The 26,642-nt window shown below is 35.4% G+C and overlaps 1 protein-coding gene across 2 annotated transcripts in view; it reads left to right on the top strand.

Annotated features, from left to right (window-relative positions):
- Positions 1-3,418: 3,418 nt before the first annotated feature.
- Positions 3,419-26,642, top strand: part of LOC144544396 (putative glutathione S-transferase GSTF1) — a 74,889-nt gene continuing 51,665 nt past the window's right edge. The window contains exons 1-3 of one of the 2 annotated variants that reach the window (XM_078292908.1): positions 3,419-3,611; positions 4,200-4,248; positions 5,401-5,828. In XM_078292908.1, coding sequence (XP_078149034.1) covers positions 3,471-3,611; positions 4,200-4,248; positions 5,401-5,828 — 618 coding nt within the window. In that variant the 5' untranslated portion in view covers positions 3,419-3,470. Of the gene's footprint in view, positions 3,612-4,199; positions 4,249-5,400; positions 6,055-26,642 lie in introns of those variants that run through there. The other variant, XM_078292915.1, reaches the window with a different exon arrangement.

Consider the following 26,642-nt stretch of genomic DNA (forward strand, 5'->3'; position numbering starts at 1 on the left):
ATGACCTAAGACCTATAATACTATTCCTAAATAGTCCCTAACTATCACTAGGTCATGGTTATGATACGTAGATCGCAAGCTTCCAACTCACTCCTTAGATACATTCCACTCCTTCAAGTCATTTTTTACTGCTTCGTACCATGTCAATTGTGGCCGACCTCTGTCTCTCCTTGTGTTTTCGATACGCCTTATAATTCCAGTACGCACAATATGATTTCCATGTGAATAAGTAGAAATTCAACATTTATATTTTATATATATTTTTTACTATTTATTAAGATAGATAGAAATTCACTTGATCTAAAAAATAGTAAAAAAAAAATATTTTTTAAGATAGGTAGAAAATTCTAGACCACTCAAAAATAATGATTTTCTACCTATCTTAAAAGATAGTGAAATTATTCTATAAAATATAAAATTCGATCCGCAAGTACATATATGAAGATCAGTTGAATGGTTCAGATTGACCATTAGAATTTTAAAAACAAAAATATTAATCCGTATTATGAACTAATCCGTGCTATGCATAGTACCATAGATTCACTCTTATAATTATATCATCTGAAATAATAAATGCAAGGCGGTACTGGAACCGCATTGAAAGGTCAGAAAAGGTTCTTAATCAGAAACCTGAGACCAACAATTCTTCCACATAGTGCATAAAATATTGAGCGTTTCTACAGCACCTCTCTATTTTTGAGGGGTATACATGAAATTCCCCCAAAAATATATTTAGGGCCATCGGAATAAATCGCCCCAATTTTGCAAGGCCTCGAGTAATCTCAAGTTTCCACCAGACACCAGTTCCATAAACTCTTAAAAAAAAAAAAAAAAAAAAAAAAACAAACAAACAGTTCCATAAAATTTGAGAAAAGGCTATCGCATGCTGATCGGGATTCCGGAGTCGGGACACTTGCGTAAAAGGCCTCCCACAATAATAGAGACCGAATCGTCTGCCCCCAGAGTCACTGCGGGTGAGCCCTCATTTAAAAACAGTAACAGTAATTAAACCTTTTAACAGTAACTAATTCCACCTCACAATGACTCCGGGTGCAGAAATTTTCTGCACCCCGTGAAACCAGGAGATTCGGTTCCACAATAATAACTGTGTAGTCTGCAGGTGCGCAGCTGATCCAATATCCAGATTCCAGAAAACAAAAATGACGTCAGGGCTGATGCCATATTGCTACTAGAAAGAATGAAATTGTCATAGCTGATAGTTCTGACTTTCTGACTTCTGAGTTCTGATAACATAGTCTGAATATTTTCGTCGACGAATGGGACCTCTGGCAGCAGAGTTATATAGAACTCTTTACCAATTTTTGTTGAACCATTTCAAGAAAATATTGAAATTAATTAGTAATTTATGGATGCATTAATTGTTAAATATATAATTTAGTTTATCTGTGTAAGCCGGCCCTATTTAGCAGTACAAAAAAAAAGTATATATATTTGAATAGCCGAAAGTTTATATCATTCAACAAGGAGCAAAGCTAACGTGTGTTGTGCTCACTAAAAAAGTTTAGTAAGCACAATTCTAAAAACTTATCAGATTGATTTCAAACAATAAATTCAATCTGTTGAAATCTAACTACTTTTACCAGTGATGTGTGTACATACAAAATTTTGAAATTTTTGAATAATTTAGTACAAAATCAAGTGGTAAAAAAATAATAATGAAAATGAATCATAAAAATTAACTTATAAAACTTCATTTTTTGTATTGCTTAACTTTGTACTAAATAAATTCAAAAGTTTCAAAATTTTAATGTACACACATCATTTTTTTTTTTTTTTAAACGAGACATATATCATGTCGATGATACTTAAAAATGTTTGATTTCTTATACAAATTTTATTTTATAATTGTCAAAATAATTAAATAATATAATTATCAACAAATGCACCCCTTTCAAAAATTATACAAGTCATTTTAACTCCACACTTTTTCCCACTTTTATTATTTTACGATTTTTATCTTTCTAGCATAGCATGTCACTCTCTCCTCTCTCTCAAATATAAATACGCGCGTCGATCCCATTCTCGACCTTATAAGTTAATTACTACTTAAGGTCATATTTGATTGTGAAGTAAAGTTAATAAGATTAAATTGCTTACTCTATTTTACTCTTTATATTTTTACATCTTGTTTGATAGTTTATATCATGAATTAAATTAATTCACATGAAGGAGTAAGATATTGAGAAATGAATTCAAGTCTGTAATTGTGGACTCTGCAAGTGGAGTAAGTGTGGACCTTGCTCTGAATTAACTCACTTCTTACTTCTATTTTACTCATTATTTGACTCCTTAAGCGCGAATTAAAGAATTTATTTTATCTCTTATTCCACAACTAAATATGGCCTGGAATTCAATTCCGACAGTTTGGAAAAGTTAATGATTTTGATGGTTAGAGGCAGTAGTCAATTATTACTACTTAAAATATGTGGTAAAAAATGTTAATGTACTGTATAAACATTAATACTATAGTAGCGTGAACTTTCATGACTATATAAGTTAATTTTGATAAAATGAGAAAACACTACCCCGGTCCGGCAGCACCCCAAGGTCCCAACTACCTCCGTTCTTTCCATCCCGTTTCGATTCAATCATGCTTTCTCTATGTAAATACACGTGTAACCAGTAACTGAAAATTTGATAAAGAAATCCTAGCCATATAATCTCTATAGGGGTGTTCAAACGGTCAGTTCGGTTTAAACTGAACTAAATTTGTCAAACCAAACTAAAACCGAACTGATTAAATCGAACAAAACTTCGGTTTGTTCGATTGAACCGAATAGAGGAATTCAATCTCAAAAAAAAATCAAAACTCAATATATAAGCCAATACATTAATAATTTCATAAAAATAAAAATTAAGATATCATTACACACATGATTCAATTTTGTACAAATATATTGATGTTTTAAATTATCCAAAGTTCTAGATCAATATTTTTTCTTGATTTTTAACTCCATGATAAATAAAAGAAGCAAAATAATACTTGAATTATTATATAACTGGTCGGTTCGGTTTATTCGATTTTGAGAAATTAAAACCGAAACAAACCATTTAAACTGAATTACTTCATAAAATCAACCGAATCGAACCATTTGAACCGAACAACCGAACCATATAAACCGAAATTCTCCGGTTCAGTTCAAAACCAAATAAACCGAACCATTTGAACACCCCTAATAATCTCTTTCAGATTTCTTCTCATTGCAATATATACATGCGATTCTGCACGCATAGCTTTGAATCTCCATGCCACATGAGATCTGAACAATAACGCTCCCAGCAGCCTTCTTCTTTGAAGGTTGACCCAGCAGCCTTCTTCTTTGAAGGTTGACCCAGCAGCCTTCTTCAGTTCTTCCCTAATTAATAAGTAGGAGACTCGTGTACACATCCTTGCTAAGTGCATACTAATTAACAAACTACAGTCACAGAGAGAGAGAGAGATTGGTGTGATGAAACTATACGGATTACCCGGAGCTCCATGCACGGCACGCGTGCTCCTGTGCCTGGAGGAGGTCGGAGCAGAGTATGAACTGGTGAAGCTGAGCATGCCGACCGGCGAGCACAAGGGCCCAGCTCACCTTGCTCGCAACGTAAGACTCCTAATTTATATCTTAGAATTGCTCAAATTAACAGTAACGGTAGGTAAAAATATAGTTTATATGAGTATTAATGTGTTTTGTTCAACATGTTATTCTCTAACCCGAAAACTGCTAATTTGTGTAATCGGTTTATTAGCGATGTTTTATATTCATCCTCAGATCTGTTTAAATAAAACAAAGGAACAAACTACATACTGGAAAAAAATAAAACAAAATGGTGCGTAGATAATATATGTGTGCTGCCTGGTGTGGTGCGCATATATTGCTTGCGTTTCTGAAAAGATTGTAATTTTTGAAAAAGGTAGGTCAATTTTTATTTTATTTTTATTTAAATGCTAACTAAAAAAATAAATAAATTGATGGTTTCTGGTATCATGATCCGAATTATGGCAATTTTGCTTGTCAATTGACCATAGGATATTTTTCTGACGTAGTTCTTCCCTGCACATGAAGAGTCAACAACAAGAGCAAATTGCAACCATAAATCCAATTAGCAATCATTAAAATGTCTATTGAAATTGACAAATATTTAATTAATCGGTGAAATAAATTAATACTGATAGTGACCTTAATTTGCAGCCGTTTGGACAAATTCCTGCACTTGAAGATGGTGATCTTGTGCTTTTTGGTGAGATCAGATTTCTCTAATCTCTATTATCTATGATTTGCTTTTTCAGAAAATTTTCATAGACTGTTTGATGGTGACACGTATATTACAACAACATAGTAGACACTTTTCGCGAGGGAAAAAACACATTTATGATAGTACTACTCGTGAAAAGTACCGTCGCAAATAGAAAAAGTAAAACAATAACGGTATTTCGTCGCAAAAAAGTGTCTCATTCTTGTTATATACCTTGTTCCAATAAAAATTCTAAATTAACGTTCTTTTTTTAGAACTAAATTAACAAAAGAACACTAAACAATATTATTTTGAAAAAATAAATGTATTTGATTTACATTCAAGTAAGAATACAAAATTAACAATACTATCATCGAATTTAGTCGGGCCTTTTGCCTAGTGTCTTTGGGCTTTGTTGGGTTTATTGTATCTTTTTGTTCAATAATAAAAGCTTAATAATAGGTAATAGGGCTAGGACTAACATAACTCACTTATTATTTCACTGTGCTGTGCAACGGATTTTATTCTTGAAACGTGCTTTAAAATTTTCCTTTTTTTTGAAAGAAAAGCCTGGAAGTTGACGCAATAGTTAGATTGCCCTAATCATCATATACTGATAATTAGACACCTTAAATTTTGTCACAATGGAGTTATCAATCAAAAATTCTTTCAACTTTAATTAAAACCAGTTTTTAATATATAGGAAATAAGTAGCTTTGCAAGTTGCAACCTTTGTTTGTTGTATATGTATTACTTAAAATTTCTTTCAACCTTTGGAAGTTTACCATATTGTTATATATGTATTACTTAAAATGGGAATAATTACATTTTCTTAGAGTAACTTCTGTTTAGCTATATGTCAATTGCAAGAGCACGTTGGTCATTTTCTCATAAAATTTAATAGGACTTTTGTAAAAACTAAATAAAAACTTGGTATTTTTTTCTTTGAATCCATCTTCTTTTTTTCTTTTTCTTTTTTGTGGTGAGAAGGGGTGGTAGGTTTATCTATCAGAAAAAATATTATATATATATATATTTAAAAGTAATATTACTCTTCTTTTTGTCTCTGAGACGCTAATTAATTAAGTAGCATTATTGTCGACAAAAGGTCAAATTATATATCATAATTACTAACATTAACCTATGATCATATGTCAGAATCACGCGCAATTTCAAGGTATGTGCTCCGTAAGTACAAGACCAACGGCTCCGACCTTCTAAAAGAAGGCAACTTGTCAGAATCAGCGATGGTGGATGTATGGCTAGAAGTAGAAGCTCAGCAATACAATCCAGCCATTTCTCCTATAGTGTACCAAAGCTTCATTTTACCTAAAATGCGTGGGGCTACTCCCGACCAAGCAATCATCGACACAAACTTGGAGAAATTGAAGAAGGTGCTTGAAGTGTATGAGGCACGTCTCTCCAAGTCCAAGTACCTGGCTGGGGATTTCGTCAGCCTGGCTGATCTCAGCCATTTCTCGTATACCAATTATCTCATGGCAACACCATATGGATCAGTGTTTGAATCATATCCGCATGTTAAGGCGTGGTGGGATGATATTACATCAAGGCCAGCATTTAAGAAGGTGGCCGGCATGATGGGTTCTTAGGGAAATTGAATTTTTGAAAAAAAAAATGTGATATTACGACTTATTAATAATAATTATGGATCTCAATTATGGTACTTAATTTGTGATTGTCAGTATATATAGTAGGATTTTGTTAATTGAAACAATAAATTGAAAGCACATGTTGTGCTTCTATTTCTGTAGTTTCAGATGAATAAATGATAAGATATGTTGTATGTGAGAATTAGAGCAAACATTGGTTTTGGCTGCTGGTAGACTGCTACGATAGCCAGCAGCTACTACTGTCTTTTTATTTTAATGAGCGGTTCAGATCATTTGTTTCGTTTGTTGATTTTTCTTTTACTTTAGAAAAGAGAAAATAAAAGACAAAAAATTAAGGAAGAGAAACTTCTGGAATTGGAACTTCATATTACAATTTTATTATCTCAAAAAATATTTACAAATTACAATGCACTCTGGAACCGCATTGAAAAAAATCAGCAAAGGTCCCTAATCACTGTAATCAGTAACTTGAAACCACCATTTCTTCCATATAATACATAATAACTACTGAGCGTTTCTACAGAACGCCCCTCTAAATTTTGCTACATTACACCCAAATATTTGAATGATATTGAGCGTTTCTACAGAACAGCCCTCTCAATTTAGCCACATTAAACTCAAAAAATTTGATGAAACCTGGCCGCAGACAGGAGCGCCAGTATAAACCTCATGTGAATATGAGTTGTTATCTAACAAGTACAAGAAATTGTCTACTTCTGGAAATTTTTGTCCACCTCTGTCAAAAATGTTGGCTACATTCTTGGCCGCAGATCACATAGCAATGGTAAAACCATAAAAAGTGGTGAAGTTTGTTAGAAATTGACTCGGGAGCAATTAAATTTCGCAGTCGAGCACCTGACTTTCACCAGTCCACTCAATGCAATTCTTCATTATCTGTCTTTTCTTAGAATTAATCAAATTCAAATTCTAGCTATCCTCCTCCCTTGTTGCTCTCAATAGAACCTTTCTTTCCACCCACTACAACAGAATTTCAAATCTGCACCGGTCAAACAACACCGGATTTGACAAAACCGGTGCTGTAGGTATCTTAGCAGCGGTTAAACTACAAGCAGTGCTAATATAAATGTCTGACATACAACACCGGTTTGTTTCTAAAAACCGGTGCTAAATATTTAGCACCCGGTTTATTATTATTAACCGGTGTTGTATGTTAGACATTTAGCACCGGATTTTTTAAATAGTCGGTGTTGTATATTTAGCATCAGTTTTTGAAAATAAACAAGTGTTGTATGTTAGACATGCATTTAGCACCGGTTTATTATTATTAACTGTCTCGTAGAAATAACCCAGCTCAGGATCAGCCCTTTCCTTAATTTGTATCTCTGTTTGTTAGACCAGTCAAACGCCTGCGGTCCTCCTGAATCTCCCACAAAATTATTTTACGTGATCTCACGTCTATGAAAATGTATAGAAATGATCGGGATAATATGCTTCAATGAACGTCCAGCTGCATGTACTGCATGTGGAAAAAGTTGTAGGAACTTCATATATTTTTTTTCAATCGTATGATATTAATGCAAATATCTTACTATTTTTTATATTATTTTTATTATCTTTAGAGAAAATGTCAGATAATGTTTTGTATTTAGTAATAGTGAACTGAACAATATTTTGTAATATTTGTAGAAGCTAGTGTTATATATAGAGGTGCTATTTTTATCCGATTATCCAGATCCGATCCGGAACCGAACCAGATCCGATCCGGATCCGTTTAATTTGGATAGGGTATGGTTTAAAAAATATAACCAGTTAAATTATGGGTATGGTTACAAAATTAATAATTTAATATCCGACCCAGATCCGAACCGGAACCGATACTGTAATGGGTAGGATATGGATTTCATTTAATTATCCGACCCATAATCGAACCCGACCTGATACCTGTATAAATACCCGATAAAACATATATTAATAACTATTAATATATAAAAATATAACTTTGCATATTATATTTTGCATAAGCCGTGGTGAGCCCAGTACTTTTTTGAATATGAGAAAATAGAATGCAGTGATATATTCGCTATGTTTATACACATAGATGGATGTCAAATTTATTCCTTCTATAACAGCCGCATTAATTTTTTAAATAAAATTTATTACTATGGATATATCCTTCAATATTTGCCTTGATATCCTCTGCATAATAATGAAAATTTATTGCTCTCATTCATATGTCATTTCTACAAATTATTAGTATTCCATTCATAGATTTTTTGAACAATAGAAAATGAAATCGTCATCTCTAATATTTTACTTTTTAAAAATTATATCTCTTCTTCAATACTTTTTTTTTCAAAAGTTATTTTCTCTCCATCCTCCTGATTTTTTTGTGACATATACCCGCTCCGGATCCGGAACCGCCTCGTATCCGAACCGAACCCAATAATCTACAAACAAGTTATGAGTATATATCTACCCGGAACCGAAAGACTGGATCCGAAATAGCTACGGGTAGATAGGTACCCGGATCCGGATCCGACCCGAATTGAAACAGATAAGTGTATGGATCGAAATTTAGACCCAAACACTTTTAGGATACGGGTCCAAATATAATAGTATCCGGACCCGACCCGACCCGATAGCACCTCTAGTTATATATAGACTTGTTGTACAATAGATCACGTGCTAAGTACATGACACAGATATTGTACATATACAAATTAACTTTTGTATGCCAAAGAATGTTATTAGCTTTCCCAGATATTTTGAAAAATAAAACCCAGCCACATGCAATATACATGACTATATAGATGATCAAAATACACTACTACAAAAATGGTCATTGTACACTGCACATTATACACGGATTTGATAATTTTACCTAAAAACCGTGGAGAAATTGTAATTTTTTGGAAGCCCGAAATATCTGTGGGATCTCTACACGGATGTTTATTAAAGAATCAGTGTAGAAAGCCTTGAGAGAGCTACACGGACGTTTATTAGGAATTGTACACGGATTATTATTTAAATAACAGTGTAAAAAGCCTTGAGAGAGCTACACAGATATTTATTAAAGAACCGTGTAGAAAGGTAAGAATTGTACACGGATGTTTGTTTAAATAGCAGTGTAGAAAGCTTGAGAGAGCAACACGGATGTTTAATAAAGAGTCGTATAGAAAGGTGAAAATTGTACACGGTTTTTTGTTTAAATAACAGTATAGAAAGCCTTGAGAGAGCTACACGGATTTTTTACTTAAAAATCCGTGTAGAAAGGTTATTCTAGGGTTTTGGTTATATAAAAGACCTTCTCCTTCCAGCAGCGCCGTTTTGATCAATTAATACTCTCTCTCTCTCTCTCCTTCCAGCAGTGCCATTCTGATTTCTGTGCACAAGGAGCTAGGATCTGAGATCTTTGAAGTTAATTTGTATTTCTCCTCTCTATCTTGCTAAGCTTAGTCATGTATATATATATATATATATATTTCTCTTTTCTGTTACTATCTTATTCTTGCTTATTTAGGTCAATTATTAATTAATGCATGCATGCTTGATTTGTTAAGATAATGTAAATAATTAGTGTAATGTGGACCATTTTTTGAAAGTGAGAAGTAAAGAAAACGCGTAGGGTCTCCATCATCAGATCTGAGGAAAACCGTTGAAGATCAGTACTAATGCTTCCGCCTAAAGATGTCTGCACTTCAGAACTGTAAGATTTAAATTACTTTGCTATTTTATTTTTAATTTACGGATTCTGGATTGCTTGTGTTTTTTTAATTGCAAAACACGTCATGAATTATTAAGACTATCATTTGGTATTAGAGCCATCGTAAATTCATATAAGATGCAATAATTTTTTTTTTTACGAAATTGATTTTCAATGGTTCGTATAAAAGCTAGACATATTCAACTAATTTTATATATAAATATTTTCTTATAATTTTGGATGAAAATTTTAAAGGAGAATTTTTATTCCCTATTATGTATGCACAAATATGTTGATCAATGGATTCTTATTGGAGATGCTGTTGGGTTTTGTGGAACGGTTCAAACCCATTTAATTAGCTTAAGCTGCGGAAAGAGTAAAACAAAAATTTTTACATCTAACTTAAGCTACGGATTAAATGAATCAAGAAGATTCGTTTAATCCTATTTACAGATCTACTCCATAATTGATTTCCTAAAGCATTAAATCTATTTACAAATTAAATAGATTAATATAACAATTTATACCTTGATTCCAAATCTTAGTTGGAATGCAGACCGAGCGAGTAGAGCCTCACCAGGGATGGAATCGACTCGCAGTATCACACGTGTGATACCTCTATTGGTTATCCACCAGGACTAACTGGAGAGCGATTTACTTCTTCTGCCAGAAATACCGTAAACCGCGGAATTCTGCAGAAACACTATTCACCGAAAAAGAGATAGATTAAATATATTTAAGAATGCAAGTTATTCCGTTTTACTAATAAAGCAAAACATGAAATACCGCAGAATCTAAAAATATATTTTTCCGAATCTCGTAATAACCGAAATCAGGGAAGAGAGGGAAAACCGATCAACGAAGTAATCAGATTAACACGTGAATTAGTGAGTCTTTCTCTCTACCCCTACCCCTCTATTTATAGACTTTTGAGGAGGTTGGCAAAAGACCAAAATACCCCTCAAAACAAATCTATTTACCAAAAGCCCTTGACACCTCATCCTTTTATCATGTGAAATGACCAAAATACCCTTGCCACCTCACATGACACATGTCAACACAAGGAAAGTCGGCATAGGGTGAAAATGACCAAAATACCCTTGGCCCATTAAGGCATGAATAGTGTTGGGCTTTGATTTTGGGCTTTGACTTTGGGCCTTTAATTTTAATTAAGGCTTTGATTATTTTGGGCTTTTAAATCCATAATTCAAGCCCATAATTAACAATTAAAATTCCAAATCATATATATATAATTGTCATGTACAATTATATTTCTTTTCGGTTATTGTTCGGTAACTTTTATACAACGTAACGTGTACGTTTATAAATTAACCGTTGTTTCTGCTTGTCATTCTAAATGACATTTATAATTTAATTATATCACGTATAATTAATTATAACCATCTTAATATTAATTATAATCAATTTATAATTAATCAGTAAGATTCTCCGAGTAGCTCCTATATGGTGTGACCCAATAGGATCTGTGTTATGTTGGTAAACAGAGTTAAAACTGTTTTAACTTTTGTTAGTCATGGGTGGCATCTGGCAACACATCATGACCATCCAATTACACAGATGATGCTGTACTGTACAATATCACGATCCAGTAAACAATTTACTTGTGTCAGTTCTTCTGTCTCATAGCTATCAGATCAGTTTTAAGGTAGATATGTGTCATCCTTGTTAACTGTATCTTTTCTTGATCTTGAGTAGATTATCAAATATAATTACTCTTGTAATTATACCGCATGCAGATAATCTAACTCTATCAAGGGGCCCAGTGATGCTATAGCTCGTATAGAGATATGAGGGACAAATAGTATTCTTAGCAGACTATCACTTCCTCAGCTAAGTTATATATATGGAAATGCTACCGTTATGGCTGCTTTTTACGGACAGCGTTAGATAACACTTACTCATATATATTTCTTAGTGGGAACGATAAATACCTCATACTGTAGAACTTTGACACTGAATGAAAACATTAATGACACGAACACAATTCTATTTAATGTTTCATTCGGGGTCTGTCAAATACCATGTTCCTAGAACATGTATCTATGTGATTAAAATGACATCTCGTGTCAGGTGGTTTGTAAAACTTAACCATCTTTTAATCCACATACTAACCTTATAGCGGTAATTAGTGTTCCTGCTAATTACCTTGGTCAGTGACCTTTTAAGAGTATATATCATATATATTATGGAGTTTCACAATTTCAGTCATGAACTCGAAATGATCCATAAATGCAATAATACTCAAGACAACAAAATGATATATAAATAAACATTCAATTCATGAACAAAGCTTTATGATTAATTTATCGTATTATTGACTTCTAGATTATTACAAACTAACAATCTCCCACTTAAGCTAGGAGCCAATCATCGTAGGCCCTACTTATATACAAAACTCTATATTCTCTAAGATCTCGTAGATCATGAGAAAATCTCACAGCCAATCTTCTATGTGTTCCAGACTCATAGAAGCATTAAGCATCTCGTGCTTGGCTTGGGAAGAGGTTTTGTGAGTGGATCAGCTGTGTTGCTGATTGTGTCAATTTTTGCATATCTTTACATCACCTTTATATTAATTATATCTTTTATAATTAATTATAAACATCTTATTATGTTTACAATCTTAGGTGATAATGTCGTAAACAAGAAACATATCCTTAGTTCTCCTCAAGAACTTAAGGATATTCTTTACAGCATTCCAGTGTTTTATGCCTGGATTAGCCTGATATCTACTCGTCACACTCAAAGCGTACGAGACATCAGGGCGAGTGCACAACATGGTGTTTATGATAGAGCCAATAGCCGAAGCGTATGGTACTCTACTCATAGTGCTTTGCTCATCAGTTGTCGAAAGACACTGAGTCTTGCTAATCCACTGGCAGGAATTCTCTCTTAGAATCCTGTATGCTGAACTGATTCAGCACTTTGTCAGTGTAACCACTAATCACAAGCTCGGAATCACCACCATAGACGAGAAACATATCCTTAGTTCTTCTTAAGTACTTAAGGATATTCTTTGCAACAATCCAGTGCTCTTTGCCTAGATTAGCCTGATATTTACTCGTCACACTCAAAGCGTACGAGACATCAGGGCGAGTGCACAACATGGCATACATGATAGAGCCAATAGCCGAAGCGTATGGTACTCTACTCATATTGCTTCGCTCATCAGTAGTCGAAGGACACTGAGTCTTGCTTAGCTGAACACCATGAGACATTGGCAGGAATCCTCTCTTAGAATCCTGCATGCTGAACCGATTCAGCACTTTGTCAATGTACGTGCTTTGACTTAAACCTATAAGTCTATTTGATCTATCTCAGTAGATCTTTATGCCTAATATATAGACAGCCTCGCCCAAGTCTTTCATTGAAAAGACTTTCTTCAACGAAGACTTGGCTTGTTGCAAAAGAGGAATATCATTTCTCATTAGTAGTATGTCATCTACATATAGGATAAGAAAAGCGATGGCACTCCCACTAGTCTTTCTGTATACACATGGTTCTTTTTCGCATCTGACGAAGTCAAGCTTTTTGACTTCTTCGTCAAATCGAAGATTCCAACTCCGTGATGCTTGCTTCAGTCCATAAATGGATTTAAGAAGCTTTCACACCTTCCCAACATTCTTTGAATCCTCAAAACCCTCAGGTTGTGTCATGTACACATCCTCTTCTAAATTTCCATTTAAGAAGGCGGTTTTGACATCCATTTGCCATATTTCATAATCATGAAATGCGGCAATTGCTAGGAGTATCCGAATTGACTTAAACATAGCCACGGACGAAAAATTTCATCAATTCCTAGAATTTGTTTGAAACTTTTTCGCTGCTAGCCGTGCTTTGTATATAGTCATCTTACCATCCATGTCTGTTTTCACTTTGAAAACCCACTTGTTAGCTATGGGTTTTATCCCATCAGGTGGTACAACTAGGTTCCAGACCGTGTTGTCATACATGGACTGTATTTCGGATCTCATGGCCTCCAGCCATTTATCAGAGTCGGGCCTATCCATTGCTTCCGCATAGGTCAAAGGATCTTCAGTGTCATAGGCTGAGATCTCGTGCAGTCCCAAGTACCTTTCAGGTGCATGGACTACTCTTGTTGACCTACGTAGCACTTGTTCTTCAGGCTGTTGAACTTGATCCACAGCAGTCTGCGGATCTAGTTCTCCTTCAACTTGCGTTGAAGTACTTGAGCTCGGGACTAGAATCTCATCCACAGCTACTTGTGGATTTGGTACTTCTAGATGCTCATCAGCCGAAGTATCAAGAGGTGGGTTAATCTGATCTGGTTCAGATATTGTATTGTGTGATGTATCTTGAATTTCTTCAAGTATTACATTACTCCCACTACTTCCTTTTGCGAGAAACTCGTTCTCCAAAAATATACCATGTCGAGCAACAACTATCTTGTTCTCGGATTGGTAATAGAAGTAATATCCTTTCGTTTCCTTAGGATACCCTACGAAAAAGCATTTGTCAGCTTTGGGATCAAGTTTGCCAGACGTTGGACGTTTGACAAATACTTCGCAACCCCATATTTTAAGATAAGACATATTTGGGAGTTTCCCTAACCATAACTCGTATGGAATCTTTTTCTACTGACTTGGATGGAACCATATTTATTGTTCGTGCAACAGTTTCTAGTGCGTGCCCCCAGAATGATTTCGGAAGGGTGGCTTCACTCATCATGGAACGAACCATGTCTAACAGAGTTCGATTCCGTCTTTCAGAAACACCGTTCCACTGCGGTGCCCCCGGAGGTGTGAGCTGTGAGACTATCTCACATTCCTTTAAGTACTCTTTAAACTCAAAACTCAAGTATTCGCCTCCACGGTCAGATCGTAGAGCCTTAATACATTTGTTCAATTGATTTTCTACTCCAGTCTTGAATTCTTTGAACTTGTCAAAAGATTCAGACTTATGTCTCATCAAGTAGACATAACCGTATCTACTGTAATCATCAGTAAATGTGATAAAGTAAGAAAAACCATTTCTTGTACAAGTACTCATAGGTCCACATACATCCGTGTGTATTAGACCTAATAAGTCACTTGCCCTTTCGCCCTTTTTGGAGAAAGGCGCTTTGGTCATTTTACCTCGTATACAAGATTCGCATGTGTCAATTGATTCCAAATCAAATTTACCAAGAAGTCCATTTTTATGTAACTTCTTGATGCGTTTCTCATTTATATGACCAAGGCGACAATGGCACATGTAAGTCGTGCTTTCATGTGATGTTTTGAGTCGTTTGTTATTGATGTTAAACACGGGTTTGTCCATTTCCAGTATATAAAGACCATTCATCATATATGAAGATCCATAATATAATTCATCTTTGTATATAGAACATCTATTGTCCTTTATTACTAAAGAGAAACCATTCATCTCTAAACATGAGATTGAAATGATGTTTCTGGAAATGCTAGGAACAAAATATACATTTTCTAGTTCCATTACAAGCCCGCTGGGTAGACACAACTCTATATTACCAGCTGTTACGGCTGCAACTCGTGCTCCGTTTCCAACTTGGAGTTGTATCTCCTTGTTATGTAGCTTCCTCCTATTTTTCAGTGCTTGCATATTTGAACAAATATGAGCACATGATCCGGTATCCAGTACCCAATCATTAATAGAGGTTGCAACGTTAACTTCAATAACATTGATACTTGAGACTGAGACTTTTGAGACATTCTCAAATTTCATATCTTCAAGATACTTCGGGCAGTTTCTCTTCCAGTGACCTTTGCTATTGCTGAAATAGCAGTCAAAGTTAGCAGAAACTTTTATCTTGGGAGAGTTCGTTCCTAGAACCAACTTCCTTTTGCCTTTGTACTTCGGAGCCACCTTCTTTGGGGCTTTCTCTATTTTCCTCCCACCTTCTTGGATCATGAGGACATGAGAGCTATTCTCAATGTCTTTATCAGTGATCCTCAGCATCCCTTGGGGCTCCTGCAAGCTTTTATCCAACTCTTGCTTATGGGAGTTTACAATGAACTCCGAATAGCTAGGAGGAAATGAGTTCAGGATAACTTCCGTGGCCAACTCGTGGCTCCACGGACAGTTAAGCTTCTCTAGTTTCTCATCATCGCTTGTCATACGAAGCGTGTGAGTACTGACAGAGCTGCTCTCTACTATTTCAGCAAGGACCGGTGTATTTAGGATATATTCTCTTTTCTCACGTATGTTTATCTTTTCGAGTAGGGAGCGTAAAGAGAAAGACGTTTCTTTAGCTATATTACTACAATGTTAAATGTAAAGATTTTAGCTTTGTTCATGTAATGTTTTATTCTAATGATAAAACTCCCACTACAAATTTGTTCTATTCCCATTTTGCAGTAGGACCAAGATCCCTATTTTCACCAATAACCAAGGCAGTGTATGCATATCATGGCTATTAGTTATCTTAGGTAAGCAAACTTGCTAATCACACCTCTTTGTGATTCTTGGTTTCGTTAAAACATCACGTGTATTTAACGAAGACTTTGCCCCAAGCCCAAAACTGTTTTGGAAATTATTGGTAAGTAACCTCACTCTATTTGGTTTGATATGTCGGACATAACCCTCGACCACCAAAGGTAAAAGGCGATGTCTACTGAGTAGTTTAATCATCAACCAATGAACAATGGTTTGAGGAGGATAGAGTGGGAAGGGCATAATACTTAATATTTAATGGGTTGGTGTTTATGCTTAACAGTGCCAGTAATCTCTAAAAGAGATATGTCAGAAAGAATGAATAATGTGATTTTTATTCGTATCTAAAGAGACCTCTTTCATATGCTTCATTAAGCAGTCGTGGAAAGGAAGTCTAGAAAAAATACCGAATATGATCTCCATTACTTTCTATTCTTAACGTGCCAGAAAGAACGACTAATGTGATTTTATTTGTATTTAAAGAGACCTCTTTCATATGCTTCATTAAGCAGTCGTGGAAAGGAAGTCTAGAAAGAATACCGAATATGATCTCCATTACTTTCTATTCTTAGCGTGCCAGAAAGAACGACTAATGTGATTTTATTTGTATTTAAAGAGACCTCTTTCATATGCTTCATTAAGCAGTCGTGGAAAGGAAGTCTAGAAAGAATACCGAATATGATCTCCATTACTTTCTTTTCTTTTAGCAGTATCTCTTTCATATACTTAGCTTTTGTTAAGCAGTCAGTTCTTGCAACTGACTTTAGACATTCTAGCAGACACGTGAAAGTCGTTTGCCAGAAAGACAACGGTGAGTTCCTTCACAAATCTTTCTTTGACATCACGTTCTTTCACGGTTCCATGAAAGCGATAAATCTAATTTATTCAGTTCATATCAAAGCAGTAAATCTAATTTACTTATATACGGGACCAAGTCAGGTATATATATATTTATCAGTTCCTAATTCTTTATTTTGCAGCTATGCTCAGTTCTTTATTCTATACCGTTTAAAGCATATAAACAGTTTACATGTTTTTAAAACAGATATTCTTTTCGTTCCATAAAGCAATTTGGTAACGTGACAAAGTTCCTTTTCGGCCAGCCATTAGGACATGTAAAAGGGGCTCCCAGGAAAGATTGGGGTCACGAGGACCGCTTAGACTCAATCTTTCCTAGACAGAACCATCTCTTTTACGGTGTGGAAATGACAGTTCTTACTAAGGTACTTTATTGCTTCATCACATTCTTCGATGAACTTTATTTTCCGAAGGTTTTCGAAAAGGCGAAAGATTTACACTAAATTTTGCCATTTCAAAAGCGTTAAAGCAATTTGGTAACGTGACAAAGTTCCTTTTCGGCCAGCCATTAGGACGTGTAAAAGGGGCTCCCAGGAAAGATTGGGGTCACAAGGACCGCTTAGACTCAATCTTTCCTAGACAGAACCATCTCTTTTACGGTGTGGAAATGACAGCTCTTACTAAGGTACTTTATTGCTTCATCACATTCTTCGATGAACTTTAACGCGATCAAAAGTTTTTGAAAACGAAAATATAAAGAAAGCATAAAGAAAGCGTAAATCTAATTTAACTTTCTTAGTCGGAAAAACCGAACCAAGAAAATCTCATTTCTAATCAGTTTTGGACTTGTGCTGCAAATGTAAGAATTTAAACCGATACGCGGTACATGCACCTTATTTGCATAAGTTATAACTTTAGAAAATCAATCAGCGGGAGAGCCTTGAGCTCTGATACCACTGTTGGGTTTTGTGGAACGGTTCAAACCCATTTAATTAGCTTAAGCTGCGGAAAGAGTAAAACAAAAATTTTTACATCTAACTTAAGCTACGGATTAAATGAATCAAGAAGATTCGTTTAATCCTATTTACAGATCTACTCCATAATTGATTTCCTAAAGCATTAAATCTATTTACAAATTAAATAGATTAATATAACAATTTATACCTTGATTCCAAATCTTAGTTGGAATGCAGACCGAGCGAGTAGAGCCTCACCAGGGATGGAATCGACTCGCAGTATCACACGTGTGATACCTCTATTGGTTATCCACCAGGACTAACTGGAGAGCGATTTACTTCTTCTGCCAGAAATACCGTAAACCGCGGAATTCTGCAGAAACACTATTCACCGAAAAAGAGATAGATTAAATATATTTAAGAATGCAAGTTATTCCGTTTTACTAATAAAGCAAAACATGAAATACCGCAGAATCTAAAAATATATTTTTCCGAATCTCGTAATAACCGAAATCAGGGAAGAGAGGGAAAACCGATCAACGAAGTAATCAGATTAACACGTGAATTAGTGAGTCTTTCTCTCTACCCCTACCCCTCTATTTATAGACTTTTGAGGAGGTTGGCAAAAGACCAAAATACCCCTCAAAACAAATCTATTTACCAAAAGCCCTTGACACCTCATCCTTTTATCATGTGAAATGACCAAAATACCCTTGCCACCTCACATGACACATGTCAACACAAGGAAAGTCGGCATAGGGTGAAAATGACCAAAATACCCTTGGCCCATTAAGGCATGAATAGTGTTGGGCTTTGATTTTGGGCTTTGACTTTGGGCCTTTAATTTTAATTAAGGCTTTGATTATTTTGGGCTTTTAAATCCATAATTCAAGCCCATAATTAACAATTAAAATTCCAAATCATATATATATAATTGTCATGTACAATTATATTTCTTTTCGGTTATTGTTCGGTAACTTTTATACAACGTAACGTGTACGTTTATAAATTAACCGTTGTTTCTGCTTGTCATTCTAAATGACATTTATAATTTAATTATATCACGTATAATTAATTATAACCATCTTAATATTAATTATAATCAATTTATAATTAATCAGTAAGATTCTCCGAGTAGCTCCTATATGGTGTGACCCAATAGGATCTGTGTTATGTTGGTAAACAGAGTTAAAACTGTTTTAACTTTTGTTAGTCATGGGTGGCATCTGGCAACACATCATGACCATCCAATTACACAGATGATGCTGTACTGTACAATATCACGATCCAGTAAACAATTTACTTGTGTCAGTTCTTCTGTCTCATAGCTATCAGATCAGTTTTAAGGTAGATATGTGTCATCCTTGTTAACTGTATCTTTTCTTGATCTTGAGTAGATTATCAAATATAATTACTCTTGTAATTATACCGCATGCAGATAATCTAACTCTATCAAGGGGCCCAGTGATGCTATAGCTCGTATAGAGATACGAGGGACAAATAGTATTCTTGGCAGACTATCACTTCCTCAGCTAAGTTATATATATGGAAATGCTACCGTTATGGCTGCTTTTTACGGACAGCGTTAGATAACACTTACTCATATATATTTCTTAGTGGGAACGATAAATACCTCATACTGTAGAACTTTGACACTGAATGAAAACATTAATGACACGAACACAATTCTATTTAATGTTTCATTCGGGGTCTGTCAAATACCATGTTCCTAGAACATGTATCTATGTGATTAAAATGACATCTCGTGTCAGGTGGTTTGTAAAACTTAACCATCTTTTAATCCACATACTAACCTTATAGCGGTAATTAGTGTTCCTGCTAATTACCTTGGTCAGTGACCTTTTAAGAGTATATATCATATATATTATGGAGTTTCACAATTTCAGTCATGAACTCGAAATGATCCATAAATGCAATAATACTCAAGGCAACAAAATGATATATAAATAAACATTCAATTCATGAACAAAGCTTTATGATTAATTTATCGTATTATTGACTTCTAGATTATTACAAACTAACAGATGCAATATGTTGGAGACATTTAACCAAGAGGCATCATGTCATGGATCACATGGGAGCTCCTTTTTTGATATGTTGGATCTAATACGCCTTAGTTTGTATGAAATTTCGGTCCAAACTAGATCATAACCAAGAGTTTTGGCAATTTGAGCCCAACTTACCGAATTTTGGGCCAAAGCTTGATCATGTGGTTACTAAGTGGTAAGGATATAACTTTTATACAAACATTGTATTGGATCCTGAGGAGTATATGTTATGTTTTATCACATGAGATTGCATGTACAAAAGGCTTTGTATATATATATATATGTTGCATGAATTGTAATCTTCTACCTTTTCTTGTTACTAACTAATACCAAATTATAATTGTAGTATGGACCAAAGAAAAAGTGTTACACCAAGGAGCAGATCGACGATGTCAGATGTATGTGGACAAGGCGGTTTCAATTTAAATTTTGTAATGCTCAATATGGATTTGTATAATTTTGTATAATTTAGTGCACATAAATTATTTATACTGTTGTATAGTTTTAGAATTATGAGTTTAAAAGACCCCTGTTTAATGTTTCTCTATTTTGAAATTCTAATTTTAAATGGCTAACAAAATTGGAAGCTAGCCACCAAAAAAAAAATGGGAAAAAAGGACAATTCTACACAGACATTTAACTAAAGTCAGTGTAGAAAGGTATTTAAACATTAAAAAAAAATTAGAAAAAAAAACAATTCTACATAGACATTTAACTAAAGTCCGTGTAGAAAGGTATTTAAACATAAAAAAATAAGAGAGCTACACGGACATTTAGCTAAATATCCGTGTAGAAAGAGTAATTGTACAGAGAAATTTAGCTAAATGTCTGTGTAGAAAGAGTAATCATACACGGCTGTTTATGTAATAATCCGTGTAGCTCGGTTATTTTGAGAGCGACGCTGGCAAGCGTTTGTACACGGTTGTTTATGTAATAATCCGTGTAGCTCTCGATAATCGCACACGGGTAAATATCCGTGTGTAAATATTCAGGGATTTCTACACCCTCACATTCCACACGGTAGGAAATCCGTGTAGCTCTCCTGTTTATGTCCGTGTACAATCACTTATTATGTAGTAGTGATAAACGAGAGCCAACCAAAATGACCAAAACATGACAATACATGAGCCCTCTTTAGCCCCATTACTCCGTTCACAACCAATAGGCACAAATCCTGGAATGAACGAGGTATTCAGCTTGACTTGAAATGTCTTTATGATGTAACTAACGGCGGGGGCTTGCACCCATCTGGAGTTAAACATTCCCACAATCAAACAATAAAACCCTGACGGACTGATTATGAACGTAGGACCGTCACAAGGGTGAACCAGGAGGAATGCAGAGAGATGTCCAATGAATGCCTCGAGTTTGGTGCCCTGCTCATGGTCGTTTAGAGAACTGGAGCACTGAATCCTTGCAGGAGCATTACCTCCTTTTAAAACATGCCCGCACCGTTAGCTAACCTAGTCGTGCAACTTTTTGAGCCCTAATACAACACTCCAATTGAAGGTGTTTGGAGCACTCTAGTAGTGTCTCCATATGACAAGATAAAATAAAATTTACAACCCTAATACAACACTCCAATTGAAGGTGTTTGTAGCCCTCTAGTAGTGTCTCCATATTGGAACATTATAAGACATTTACAACCCTAATTCAACACTTCCATTGAAGGTGTTTGGAACACTCTTGTAGTGTCTCTATATGGCAAGATCAAAGGGCATTTACAACCCTAGTACAACAGTCCAATTGAAGGTGTTTGGAGCACTCTAGTAGTGTCTCCAGAAGGCAAGATAATAGGGCATTACAACCCAAATACAACACTCCAATTGAAGGTGGTTGGAGCACTCTAGTAGTATCTCTATATGGCAAGATAATAGCGTATTTACAATCCTAATACAACACTCCAATTGAAGGTGTTTCGAGTACTCTACTAGTGTCTCCATATTGGAAGATAATAGGGCATTTACAACCCTAATTCAACACTTCAATTGAAGGTGTTTCGAACACCCTTGTAGTGTTATATAGGGCAAGATAATAGGGTATTTCCAACCCTAATACAACACTCCAATTGGAGGTGTTTGGAGCACCCTAGTAGTATCTCTATATGGCAAGATAATAGCGCATTTACAACCCAAATACAACTCTCAAATTGAAGGTGTTTGGAGCACTCTATTAGTGTCTCTATATGGTAAGATAATGTGATATTTACAATCCAAAAATAAAAAACCAATTGAAGGTGTTTGAAGCACTCTAGTAGTGTCTCCAGATAGCAAGATAATAGGGCATTTATAACCCTAATACAACACTCCAATTGGAGGTGCTTAGAGCACTCTAGTAGTGTCTCCAATTGAAGGTATTTGAAGAACTCTAGTAGTGTCTCCAGATGACAAGATAATAGGCCATTTACAAACCTAATACAACACTCCAATTGAAGGAGTTTGGAGCATTCTAGTAGTGTCTCTATATGCTAAGATAACATCACATTTACAACCCTAATACAACACTCCAATTGAAGATGTTTGGAGCACTCTATTAGTGTCTCCATATGCTAAGATAATAGGCATTTACGACCCTAATACAATATTCCAATTGAAGGTGTTCATACCACTCAAATAGTGTCTCCATATGGCAAGATAAAATGGCATTTACAAGTGTAATACAATACTCCAATAGAAGGTGCTTGGAGCACTCTAGGAGTGTCTCTATATGACATGATAACTGTGCATTTACAACCCTAATACAACACTCCAATTGAAGGTTTCTGGAGCACTCTAGTAGTGTTTCTATATAGTAAGATAATAGCGTATTTAAAACCCAAATACAACACTCTATTTGAAAGTGTTTGGAGCACTCTAGTAGTGGCAATATATGGTAAGATAATAACGCATTTACAACCCTAATATAACCCTCCAATTGAAGGTGTTTGGAGCACTCTAGTAGTGTCTGCATATGCCAAGATAATAGCACATTTACAACCCTAATACAACACTCCAATTGAAGGTATTTGGAGCACACTACTAGTGTCTCCGGATGGCAAGATAATAGGATATTTATAACCATAATAGAACACTCTAATTGAAGGTGTTTAGAGCACTCTAGTAGTGTCCCCATATGGGAAGATAATAGGGCATTTACAACCCCAATACAATACTCCAATTGAAAGTGCTTGGAGCATTCTAGGAGTGTCTCTATATGTCACGATAACAGGGCATTTCAAACTTTAATACAACACTCTAATTGAAGGTGTTTGGAGCACTCTAGTAGTGTCCCTATATGGTAAGATAATAGGGCATTTACAACACTAATAAAACACTCCAATTATATGTGTTTGGAGCACTCTAGTAGTGTCTCTATATAGTAAGATATTAACGTATTTACAACCCAAATACAGCACTCTAGTTGAAGGTGTTTGGAGCACTATAGTAGTGGCAATATATGGTAAGATAATAGGTCATTTACAACCCTAATATAACACTCCAATTCAAGGTGTTAGGAGCACTCTAGTAGTGTCTCCAGATGGCAAGATAATAGGGCATTTACAACGCTAATACAACACTTCAATTCAAGGTATTTGGTGCACTCTAGAAGTGTCTCCAATAGAAGGTGTTTGAAGCACTCTAGTAGTGTCTCTAGATGGCAAGCTAATAGGGCATTTACAACTGTAATACAACACTCCAATTGAATGTGTATGAAGCACTATAGTAGTGTATCCATATGCCACGATAATATCACATTTACAACCCAGAAACAACACACCAATTGAAGATGCTTGTAGCACTCAAGTAGTATCTCCATATTGGAACATAATAAGGCATTTATGACCCCAATTCAACACTCCAATTGAAGGTGTTTGGAGCACTCTAGTAGTGTCTCTATATGGCAAGATAATAGCGCATTTACAACCCAAATACAGCGCTACAATTGAAGGTGTTTGGAGCACTCTAGTAGTGTCTCTTTATGGCAAGATCACAGCGCATTTACATACCTAATAGAACACTCGAATTAAAGGTTTTTCGAACACTCTAGTAGTGTCTCCAGATGGCAAGATAATAGGGCATTTACAACCCTAATATAACACTCCAATTGAAGGTGCTTGGAGCACACTTTTAGTGTCTCTATAGGGTAAGATAATAAGGCATTTACAACCCTAATACAACACTCCAATTGAAGATGTTTGGAGCACTCTAGTAGTGTCTCTATATAGTAAAATAATAGCGTATTTAAAACCCAAATACAACACTCTATTTGAATGTTATTGGAGCACTCTAGTAGTGGCAATATATGGTAAGATAATAGGGCATATACAACCCTAATATAACCCTCCAATTGAAGGTGTTTTGAGCACTCTAGTAGTGTCTCCAGATGGCAAATATAATAAGTCATTTGCAACCCTAATACAACACTCTAATTGAAGGAGTTTGGAGCATTCTAGTAGTGTCTCCATATGGCAAGATAAAATGACAGTTACAACCCTAATACAATACTGCAATTGATGGGAAGATTATAGGGCATTTGCAACCCAAATACAACACTCCAATTGAAAGTGTTTGGAGCACACTAGTAGTGTCTCCTGATTATCTTGCCATCTAGAGACACTACTAGAGTGCTCCAAAAACCTTCAATTGGAGTGTTATATTAGGGTGTTGTATTTGGGATGTAAATATGTTAATATGCTCTAAATACCTTCAATTAGAGTGTTCTATTATGGTTATAAATATCCTATTATCTTGCCATCCGGAGACACTACTAGTGTGCTCCAAACACCTTCAATTGGAGTGTTGTATTTGGGTAGCAAATGCCATCTAATCTTCCCATATAGAGACACTACAAGAGTGCTCCAAGCACCTTCAATTGGAGTGTTATGTTAGGGTTGTAAATGCCTTATTATCTTGCCATCTGGAGACACTACTAGAGTGCCCCAAAAACCTTCAATTGGAGTGTTGTATTAGGGTTGTAAATGCGCATTTATCTTGCCATGCAGAGATACTCCTAGAGTGCTCCAAATACCTTCAATTGGAGTATTGTATTAGAGTTGTAAATGTGCTATTATCTTGGCATATAGAGGCACTACTAGAATGCTCCAAACTCCTTCAATTAGAGTGTTATATTAGGGTTGTAAATGACCTATTATCTTGCCATCTGCAGACACTACTAGAGTGCTCCAAACACCTTCAATTGGAGTGTTATATTAGGGTTGTAAATGCCCTATTATCTTACCATATATTGTCACTACTAGAGTGCTCCAAACACCTTCAAATAGAGTGTTGTATTTGGGTTTTAAATACGCTATTATCTTACTATATAGAGTCACTACTAGAGTGCTCCAAACACCTTCAATTGGAGTGTTGCATTAGGGTTGTAAATGCCCTATAATCTTACCATATAGAGACACTAAAAGTGTGCTCCAAGCTCCTTCAATTGGAGTGTTATATTAGGATTGTAAATGCCCTATTATCTTGCCATCTGGAGACACTACTAGAGTGTTCGAAAAACCTTTAATTCGAGTGTTCTATTAGGTATGTAAATGCGCTGTGATCTTGCCATAAAGAGACACTACTAGAGTGCTCCAAACACCTTCAATTGTAGCGTTATATTTGGGTTGTAAATGCGCTATTATCTTGCCATATAGAGACACTACTAGAGTTCTCCAAACACCTTCAATTGGAGTGTTGAATTGGGGTCATAAAAGCCTTATTATCTTCCAATATGGAGATACTACTTGAGTGCTACAAGCACCTTCAATTGGTGTGTTGTTTCTGGGTTGTAAATGTGCTATTATCTTGGCATATGGAGACACTACTAGAGTGCTTCAAACACCTTCAATTGGAGTGTTGTATTACAGTTGTAAATGCCTAATTAGCTTGCCATCTAGAGACACTACTAAAGTGCTTCAAACACCTTCAATTGGAGACATTACTAGAGTGCACCAAACACCTTGAATTGGAGTGTTGTATTAGGGTTGTAAATGCCCTATTATCTAGCCATCTGGAGACACTACTAGAGTGCTCCTAACACCTTGAATTGGAGTGTTATATTAGGGTTGTAAATGACCTATTATCTTACCATATATTGCCACTACTATAGTGCTCCAAACACCTTCAATTAGAGTGCTGTATTTGGGTTGTAAATACGTTAATATCTTACTATATAGAGACACTACTAGAGTGCTCCAAACACATATAATTGGAGTATTTTATTAGTGTTGTAAATGCCATATTATCTTACCATATAGGGACACTACTAGAGTGCTCCAAACACCTTCAATTAGAGTGTTGTATTAAAGTTTGAAATGCCCTGTTATCCTGACATATAGAAACACTCCTAGAATGCTCCAAGCACTTTCAATTGGAGTATTGTATTGGGGTTGTAAATGCCCTATTATCTTACCATATAGGGACACTACTAGAGTGCTCTAATTGAACGTGCTTGGAGCACTCTTGTAGTGTCTCTATATGGCAAGATTATAGGGCAAGATAATAATGCATTTACAACCCAAATACAACACTCCAATTGAAGGTGTTTGGAGAGCTCTAGTAGTGTCTCCGAAAGGAAAGATAATAGGACATTTACAACCCTTATAAAACACTCCAATTGAAGGTATTTGGAGCACTCTAGTATTGTCCCTATTTGGCAAGATAATAGGGCATTTACAACCCTAATACAACACTTCAACTGAAGTTATTTGGAGCACTCTTGTAGTGTCTCCAATTGAAGGTGTTTGAAGCACTCTAGTAGTGTCTGCAGATGGCAAGATAATAGGGCTTTTGCAACCCTAATGCAACGTTCCAATTGATGTAGTTTGGAGCACCCTAGTACAACTCTCCAATTGAAGGTGTTTAGAGCACTCTAT

Source organism: Carex rostrata, chromosome 2, assembly GCF_964058835.1.
Source record: "Carex rostrata chromosome 2, lpCarRost1.2, whole genome shotgun sequence".
In the NCBI taxonomy this organism is placed as follows: domain Eukaryota; kingdom Viridiplantae; phylum Streptophyta; class Magnoliopsida; order Poales; family Cyperaceae; genus Carex; species Carex rostrata.